Source organism: Drosophila eugracilis, unplaced genomic scaffold (genome assembly GCF_018153835.1).
Source record: "Drosophila eugracilis isolate 14026-0451.02 unplaced genomic scaffold, ASM1815383v1 contig_2167, whole genome shotgun sequence".
Classification (NCBI taxonomy): Eukaryota; Metazoa; Arthropoda; class Insecta; order Diptera; family Drosophilidae; genus Drosophila; species Drosophila eugracilis.
Window position 1 is genome coordinate 1,047,980 of NW_024573052.1, and position 9,818 is coordinate 1,057,797.

The following is a 9,818-nucleotide window of genomic DNA, read 5'->3' on the forward strand; positions in this document are numbered from 1 at the left end:
GCTGCATTTCGAGTGGAAAAAGGATGGAAAGAGCTGAGGCCACAGTTTTCCAAGAATTCTATGATAATAATAAAGTTTTCCCTGCCTGTAGCGGCTGCTGCTGTTCATTTCGCACATTAACGCAGCCATTGCACAGTGGTTAGATTGGGAAAGAGAGTAATAGATAAATTTTAATTTAAGGTTCGGAAATTCCAAAAATATGTGGGATAATCTCATTCATCTTAAATTTATTTTCCAACTTCAGAGAACTTTAGAAAACTAACTATTAGATTGGTGGATTCCGGACCACTGTACGTTGGGCTGTACTGTGGCAAAGGGGCGGGGCAAGCATGCCCTGGTGATAGAGAATGGCTCGCATTTTAATTTCGTTAAGTACCGTTATGGCCCGCACCGCAAGTGGAATGCAATGGGAGCAGGTCCATAAATTACGCATACGCCGCGCTCGCCAGCGGTTTCGGCATTTTCGGCCACCTCAAGGGAATTGCAAGTGCACGGCAGAAAAACATGTAATAGACTACTTTTCTTAGTAATTACAATAGGTTTGTTATGGAAGTTTTTCTGAAAGGGATAACGTAAAACTTAGATAGAGAAAATAAGAAATTTAAGTCATGATTTGACTGAGATATGTGGAATGCTTTTTTCTCTGTGTAAATTATGACCCTATAATGGAAGGAGATTAATAGGCCAACATCTTGTAAACAAATACAGCTGAACGATAAGTACGAACGTGATCAAATTTAAGGCAGAAGTGCATGTGTTTAATGCTCATTGTTATTGTGGGATTTTTGAAAGATCGAAAGAAATATTTCCCTTTATAAATCGTAAAATATCCCTAATCGCAGCATCAGTAACGAAATTGTTAAACTTTAACTTAACATTGGCTTTGTTTTGATCAATTTTCGTAAACAAAAGATAGCCAAAAAGTTGACCAAGGAGGAGACTTAAAGCGTTGCCTGCCCGAGCTTTTGATCTCGCTTTCTTATCTCTTACATCTACTTTTTTGCAAGCAGAGCGATCGAAATGCCGGCGACTTAAAGAACTTCTTTTTGTGAAAATTAAACCTTTCGCATGTTTAATTTAATCTGTTATTTAGGGGTTAAGCAAATTCGTTGTCTTCCCTGTCCTAACCTGTCCTAGTTTCTTGTTAATGTGAATACAGGACATTAGGGACTTAAAGACTCACCTCTGGTGAACAGTACAAGGTGCAGTAGGCACTCCAGGGCGGCGCCGTGGGATTTGTTTCTGTACCGGGGCTTGTTGCTCGCTGCCATTTGAGCTTCGATTTACATGTTCGTCAGATCGCCGGCTTTCTTTCTTTTCACCTCGTTTCTATTTTCTTTGCTTTTGCCGGCCTGGTCAAAAGGAAAACAAAAACTGCTAGTTCTGGTGAATTATTCAGCCCTTTGTCGCTGCACTTGTCCCATGAATATTTCAAGTGCGCCCTGCAATTAGCCACACACACTCGGCCAAAGTTACATCTACGATTAGCAATGCCTTCGATAATCGCATACACGCACTCTCTCTTTCTTTCTGTTAAAAAAAATCCTACCACAAGCACTGGAAAAAAATGCCAAATAATTGGATGCAACTGAACGTTCACAAAAATGCGCGCCAAAAATTCGTTCGCGTTTTTGGGAGGCAGCTAAAAAGGGAGCAGGGCAGTCGCACGAGCGCTTTCGTTGAGCGCCAAAAACCAACTGAAGTTATTATTGTTGGACAAGTCCCGTTAGGATTGGCCAGCAGCAGATAACAGCGGGTGTTAAAGCGCTGCCAGCTGCAACTGTAGATAACATGACAGTGCTGCCATAAGACGTAGGGGAAATAAATCTTAAAAGTAGAAGTTTTAATTTTTAAAAGAAATTTTTGCTAATATGAAATTAGTATAATGAGTTAATATGATTTTTATATAATATTTTAAATGATAAAGAGATTAAACGTTGTGAATATAAGTTTTTATAAAGCTAGAGATAATTCATAAAAAGCCAATTATGTCCGAAAAAGTTAAGATGGTAGCACTACGCTGTTAACAGAGGCAAATGTAGAGAGCAGATAATGTTAAATTTCAAATGCTTCTGTACTTGCTCTCCTTTATTATTCATTTTCATTTCAATGCCTAAACAATGCACTTACTACATTCTTTTACAATATGTAGGTAATAATGTCTTTATAATTAAACAAATTCTTAATGCGGCAACTTAAATCCATTCACAGAAAACTTATAATACATTATAGGGAAATAAAACTTGCCGAAATGTAATCCTTTATTATTAAAGTCATCAAAGATTACGAAAATTCTCTATTCAATACTTTAAATTAACTTACAAATTATATATTATATTAAATATTTTACATATTTTTGAATAAATAACGTCTTCTTGGAACTTAGAAAAATTTCAGACTAGCTGGCAACATCAAGCTTGGAACGGTGCTAACTAACAGCTCTGTTAGCATTCCAATTGGATTTCTTATTAACATTAGCGAGCGCATTTGTTAAATTTATACAAAAATGTTTTTTTGGACTTACGATATCTGACAGCACTGACGAAATCGATATATTGACTGTTATCAAACTAACTTGGCGCGCAGTTTGATTTACAGGAAATTCAAAAATCCTGTGAAGTAGAACCTTATTGATTAAATATTTGTTTAATGAAAAAAGTTGATTGTTCGAGATTTTTATCTTATCAAAAACATAGTATTAATAAAATATTGTCATATCCAAGATATCTTCTAGTAAAAGACATCTTTAAAAATCCTTTTCTAATAACTTAACACATCAAATTCTGAATTTGACAGGGCAAAAAACTCTGAACTTAAGATAGAGAGTATGTATTGGTAGCAAAGTCGGTTGCTCGAAGAATTTATTCTTGTTGTCAGGCGGGCAAAGCGGCTTCTGAGGTATGCTGACGCAGAAGCAGTCCTCAGATAACCAGTTTTGATCAGTTTACAGTGGAATTTGGTTGATAGAAACTTGAAGAGCTCAACGGAAGATTGACTAGTTAATACTAATCAACCTCTTTCATACGTAAACAAACTACAAAACTACCTTACTAGAGGGTGTTTAAGGTTTTTAAGACCCATACTAAATCAAATTCTGCAAAAATCTAAGGTGCAAAGTTCCAGAAGCGAATTTTGGTCTGTTGTTATGTTCTTGAAGTGGCTAAGAATTACCTTGAGATTTGTTTTGGCGTAGGACAATCGGTGGAATGGGTATTTCCCTTCTACGTAGCGTACGATTAAGAAATATATATGTATACTCCTTGAGTCTGGGTGTGTTATCTGATATACACTGTATGTGCTTTTTTAGAACTGTTTTGGGGCAGACAATCTCACGTTTTCGTTTTTACTGTTTTATCAGCTGTCTGGCAAGACATTTACATATAATCGAACGATCGGGTCTCTATATACGAATGAATGCCTCAGCCGAAGGGTTCTTTTTTCATTGTTAACTTTTTTGCTGAGACACTGGATTATAATTGATTTAGAATTACAACTTCAGAGTGATTGATTGACTTTGGAGAGTAGCAAAAAGCTAAAAACAAACAAACAAAAAATACAAGGGGAAAGCCCTGGTGAAAGGGAGCACTTAGCAGGAAACCAGAAATTTGCCTACGGCAGTCATAAATCAGTTTTAATTTAAATTATCTGGCCGATGGTCACCGGCCATAAATTACCTATCGTTTCGCTTGGCTTGGCCAAATTTTTTTCTTGGTCCCAGGGTCTTTTGTTTAGACTGTTTGATTTGTTCAAATATTAAGCCATAAATATTTGAACATTGCCAAATTGTACCGCAATCAGTATTTAAATATTTGCTGTCATTATCGCGATTACAATGCTTGTGGTCATAAAAAGTCTCGGATTTCGTTAATTAAAGTAGCTTGCCGGGACTGCTAGTCATTTCGAAACGATCTGGCCGCGTGGCTGCGGCGTGCATTGGCCGGCCGCCCTATTGATAACTCAGTCCATGGGGTCCAAGAACCCCTGAATACAGAGAGCGCCCAGGTATTAAAATTCCGCTCGATATCGCATAATTTATGCACCTCTTCCGCAGCTAAAGTTGCCAAAGAGACAGGCGGACAGGTGAGGGTTGATAAGGCTTCTAGTTCTCTCTCTCTCTCTCTCTGTGTGTTTTTGGTTGTTGGCTTTTGGCCAACTGCAGCCGCAATATTCGCACTGTTTCCGATGTTCGTTGCGGTTCGTAAACAGAACACAAAAACAAAACAGAAATTTCATTAACGAAACATTTGTGTTTACCTTATAAACATACCCTAACCCAGCCAAGAGTCCACTTTGTTGGTAAAACCCTTTGACCAGGTTAATATAGCAGCATATAGTAGCATTTATAAAGACTTATCCTAATCTGCAAAACTGGAAATTTGGTTTTTTTTGTTAAAAGAAAACACAGAAAAATAGAACTGAGAATAAAGAGTTAATGGGATTCCCTCGATTCCGCTAACGCATGAAACGTGAGTAGCGATTTTTGTCAGATTAGTAGTCATAAATAAACAAATTAAAGTGTTTACGCGTTGGAGGTGTTGGGGGATTCCGTATCAGGGTATTCCAATGGCCAACCGATGACATTTGCCGCTCTTCATTTCGGTTTTTATATAGCATTTAAGACAACCAACCCCCTGTCACCTTTCCTCTTGGTTGGCCAATGTCAAGTTCGTTGCCAATGTCGTTCGATTCGGAGAGAAAGACTCCCAAGAGAGAGAGAGAGAATAAGAGAGAGAGAGAGATACATAGATAACAGTGGAGGGTTCAGCGGGGATCGATCGATGGTGTGAGGTGATGGTGAGGGGTCAGACAGAGGGTGTCGCCGGATCGATTAGACAGCTAATTGCGTTCAAAACGCCGCTCACAGCGTGCCTGCGGTGGCGTATACGTAATCGCCGAATTCGCCTAATCGCGTATACGCCGCGTATACGTATTAAATGCAAACAATAATTTTTTAATTTGCAAATTATGGGGCGCAAAAAGCAGGGCATGAGCATAGCATCAATTTCAGTCGCCCACCGAACGTCGAACGCAACGGTCGTGTTTTTTTCGTTTTTTTTGTTCGCTGCTTCTGCTGCTGCTGCTGCTGCTGCTGGCCGTTTGGTGTTCTTCTGGCCCTGACTGAGAGAAGAAAGAAGGTAAAAGGAATGGATTTTCGGGTAACGCAAAACTCTCGGCCGTTCGAAACTGATAAGTGCAACTTGTGAAATTGATACTGGAGCGCGAGCCCTTGATTGAAATGCGCGGAAGTTTCCACTTGTCGAGCAGTCGGAGCTATCAGAGCCACAGGCCAAGCCAAACCCACAGGTGCCCCAGTAGTCGACGACGTCGCCACTATAGCTAATTGTTAGCCATTAATTGATTGGCAGCGAACAGCGCACCACCGGCACCACCGGCTTCTCTACACCAGACACGCCCCCCTTTCCAAAAGGCGGCATCACCCGACCCCACCAATAAAGCCAATAAAATAAAAAGCCAATAAAAGTATACAAAAATGAAGGGCCAGCAGGAGGAGCAGCTGGTGCCGCCGGCCTACAGGCCCACTGTCGTTGGCAAGGACACAGCAAAGGATTCACACGCTAAGGATAAACCCCTAGGCGAAGGTCGCCTGGCAGTACTCCGGCAGGAACTCATGGTCTTCCTGGGCAATAGCGGTGTCCTAGGCTCCGGAATGGTGGTCAGCATGCCGTCCGTAACTCTCAACCAGCTGGAGGATGTAACTCAGCCCTTTTGGCTCACCAAGGACGAGTCCAGTTGGTTTGGTAAGTAACCAAAAAAAAGAAGTTAAAGAAAACCTAACTAACCTTAGGTTACCCGTTTTAGCCTCCATTCAGAACATGGCCTGTCCTTTGGGCGGACTCCTGGTCAGCTACTTCCTGGACCGAGTTGGCCGCAAGCACACCATCCTGCTGACCAATTTATTGGGACTCATTGGCTGGATCTTGCTGGTGACCAGCTTCCTGCACTCCGATCGCGACATGATCTACTATCAAATGCTGGTGGGTCGCTGTTTTGGTGGCATCATGATCGGGATGTTCGTATCGCCCGTGGGCGTCTATTCCGCCGAAATCAGTTTACCCAAGATACGAGGTCGCTTGATCCTGGGCACCTCGTTAGGCTTGGCCAGCGGCATCCTGTTGATGTACGTCCTGGGGTACTTCATCCGTCACAACATCCAGCTAATCTTTGGCATTAGCTGTTGTTACCAACTGGTGGCCACCCTGCTCGTCTTCCCCATGCCAGAGTCACCCAGCTGGCTGCTCACCAAGGGCAAGGAGGAGCGAGCTAGAAAATCACTCAGATATTTCCGCGGCCTGCCCAAGAAAGGTTAGTCCTTGGCTAAATTAAGGCTATTAGGTCCTGATATTAACTGATATATTACCTCTTCCAGAGGTGGACTACGTGCCTGAATTCGAGGCGGAGCTGGCGCACATGAAGGAGCTGGCGGATGCTAGTAACACCACCGCCGCTGGAGAGTCTCTTAGCCAGATGATTCACCGTCCGGAGGTCTACAAGCCAGTGCTGATGATGACCACCTTCTTTGGCTTCCAACAGGCCTGCGGTGTGGTGGTGATCATCGTCTATGCCGTTCAGATTGCCCAGCAGGCGGGCGTGACCATTGATCCTGTACTGGTGGCTGTGATGCTGGGCGTGGCCAGGATAATCACGACCCTCTTCATGGGCGGCATCTTCGAGAAGTGGGGACGCAAACCGTCGGGGATTTTCTCGGCCACTGGAATGGGTGTCTGTATGCTGCTTCTGGCCGGAGGAAATTGGTTCCCGGATACAGTGGGCACCTGGCATTGGCTGCCGGTGGCTTGCATTGTGGCCCACATTATATTCTCTACGATGGGCATGCTGACGCTGCCCTTCTTTATGATCTCTGAGGTCTTCCCGCAGAGGGCACGCGGCAGTGCCTCAGGCATAGCCATCTTTTTCGGCATGATCCTGGCCTTCGTTATGCTGAAGATTTACCCATCCATGAAAGCCGCCCTGGGCACGGCCAATCTGTTTGCCTTCTATGCTGGCATATCCTTTCTGGCGGCCGCCTTCATTGGCATCTTTGTACCCGAGACAAGGGGCAGGACACTCGAGGAGCTGGAAGAGCGCTGGCAAACGGGCAAGTTCTCACGCCGCCTCACAGTCAACAACCTCAAGGACGTGGAACTGCACGAAGTGTTCCTTAAAAAATAATTGCAAGAAAGGACAATTTGGGGGGGTTAAAAAGTAGTGGAGATCAAGATTCGAAGGCATATATTGGTACATAGAAAGATCTCTAAGGAGGATATACGGATACGGAGTGTGCCGTCGAAAGGGGAAAAGGCATTTCCATTAGAAAGCGGGTCGGGTGGTTTTTCAATCTGTGATGTGTTAAGTACTTAGCCTTGGCAGCCACGGAAAGCGGCAGTTCGATAAACAATAAAAATCATTTACCAAGTAAACGAAAGTCAATTGAAGTGCAAGTGGTGTCCAGCGGTCAGTGTTCAGTGGTCAGTGGTCAGGCGAAAATCCAACACATTTCTTATTCCTTTTTTTTTTTTGTTTTTTTTTTACACATTTTTATATTTAAATCTTGTATTATTTTGAATAAAAAACACATGTAAACTGCTATTTGCAAGATGCATCAAAAACAACACTAAGGAAAACTCAGTTTTTAGTTTTCCATTCATTGGAACCTTGACTGATCTTTGCAGCTGCTTTGTTGATAGCTAAGAAATCAATCAGCTGATTGCTTTTTGCATTAAGTTGACCTTAATAGATAGTGCAGTGCATGAAAATCTATACTCTTCTCTCCAGAAAAGAGGAATTCTTTTGGGAAAACCCCGATCAGTCTTACTAATCGATTTATTTTGTTTAAAAAATTTTAAGAACATTATTCTTATCTTTTTACCCAGAAAGATAGTTTATTTTTAGAAATGAACTACACTCTCAAAACTAATCTATTTCAAAGATACAACCTATCTTATTAAGTACCTCTTATCCAATACCCACTGCTGGATTGGCACGTGCCCATCAGCAGCCAGGCCCACATTCTGGATGGGAATTGTGCAATCCCACAGCCATGCAATGCCAGGGCCCAACCCTCGAGAGAGGGAGAGGGACAACCTTCAGGCTGTCCATGCGGGGATCCAAACAATGACTGGTTAATGCTAATGCTTATCGCCACTTGATAGTACTTCATGTCCGCTTCATGTATATAGACCGATCATCGATGGGTGTGCGTTCGTGACACGATGATGGATCACCGATCATGGATCACAAATTGCAAATCACGAGGCGAAGGATCGAGAGTCGAGTGAATATAGTTTGTCTTATCGATGGCATTGCGTGCTCTGACGTAATTACGGAACACTAATTGGAAGCACTGCAAAAACGTGTTCGGCCTATCAGCACCTAACGATGCGGAAAAAATCACTTCGAGCGCTTTGTTTACCACTCAGTTTTGATATCAGTGTATATAGATATATATATATATTTATGTTTACTTACCTGATACACTAGTAATTCGTCCCGAATCGGGAATTGTTGGCCTAGCACTTGAGAGACAAAGATCCCAAAGATGATAAAATAGCACAGGTGGCGCATCCTCGAGCAAAGTGCAGGCTGTTATAGAAAGATCATTCAAGTGATTTGTTGTTGAACAGCCAATGATAAGGTCTTCTGCATTCAGTTGCCAGTGACCGATAAGTAGTGTGTAATTTGCCCTTTATTTGCAAAAAAGGTCTTTCTCGAGTGGTAAATAATAACAATTCGAACATTAATCAGCCCGTGTGATACTTTTCTGTTGCGCCATATGGCTCTTCAAGTAGCAACCTTGGTTTGCCAAAAAAAAAAAAAATAGAGATAAGTTCGAGTACAACTAGAAACTTGATTTGCCAAAGAATGTGATCCAACAATTTCAGTTTACGCATGCAATCAATGAGTGCTTGAAAAAGTAAATCGGAATACCAATATTATTCTTTTTCCCCTCAAAAGTTGTAGTATTTTCTCCATAACTTAGCCAATAAAGGTCTAAATATGGAATATCATATCTCTATAAGCTTGTCTTCTAATTCCTAATAAATCTGCATTCAAGGTTAAAAATGTTTGATTTATTCCCTTTTTGCAACAATTGATAACGTTAACCCTTATCAAAAATCCAGAACTTGGTTTATGCAGATTTTCCCTCTAGAGTGGCAGTATAAGGGCCATAATTCAGCTAAAAATGGTCTGAATATGGAATGTCATACCTCGTTGAACTCGTAATCTGATTTCCAACAAAACTGCATTTCCAGTTTGAAACTTATAAATGTGGCCAATCATTTTGATGATGTTATCCCTTACAAAAATGTCAAAAAACTGACAAAAATTTTAAACTCCCAAAATCATGAAACGAATGATAAGAAAAGTTAGTTTTTGTCGTTAGCTTTACAAAACAGTCTTTATCTTAGTTGTGCGTCTTGTTTTGACTAAGTTATAGACATAGAACCGATAAAAAAGATTTCATTTTCTGTCAGAACTCAAAATCCAGATTGTTGCCCCAAAATAATCAGAATTATTCCCGCAACAAAGTCAAAAGTGGTCGGAATATAGAAAGTCATATATCAATGAACTCGTAATGAAAATTCCAACAAAACTGTATTCACAGTTAAAAAAGTGAAATTTTAGACATTTTTCGAAAAAATATATGAAATATGTAAAATTATGTTATCGAAAATGGAAAATCCCATTTTTCTCTTTTTTCCCCTCAAAATGAGTTTTTTCTTTCTTATAACTAAGATAATAATTGTCCGAATACGGAATGCAATACCTCGATGAACTCGTAATTAAAATTATAACAA

The 9,818-nt window shown here is 41.1% G+C and overlaps 1 protein-coding gene across 1 annotated transcript; it reads left to right on the forward strand.

Moving 5' to 3' along the window:
• Positions 1–4,931: 4,931 nt before the first annotated feature.
• On the forward strand, positions 4,932–7,438 carry LOC108103670 (facilitated trehalose transporter Tret1). Its single transcript, XM_017209229.2, has 3 exons — positions 4,932–5,759; positions 5,821–6,324; positions 6,389–7,438. Exons 1-3 carry the CDS (start codon positions 5,492–5,494, stop codon positions 7,189–7,191), a joined length of 1,575 nt encoding a protein of 524 aa, XP_017064718.1. The 5' UTR covers positions 4,932–5,491; the 3' UTR covers positions 7,192–7,438.
• The last annotated feature ends 2,380 nt before the right edge of the window (positions 7,439–9,818 follow it).

Coding starts and splice junctions, on each gene's coding strand:
- LOC108103670 (XM_017209229.2), top strand. CDS start 5,492: ATGAAGGGCCAGCAGGAGGAGCAGCTGGTGCCGCCGGCCTACAGGCCC. Junction 5,760..5,820: donor GGACGAGTCCAGTTGGTTTG/GTAAGTAACCAA, acceptor TACCCGTTTTAG/CCTCCATTCAGAACATGGCC. Junction 6,325..6,388: donor CCGCGGCCTGCCCAAGAAAG/GTTAGTCCTTGG, acceptor TACCTCTTCCAG/AGGTGGACTACGTGCCTGAA.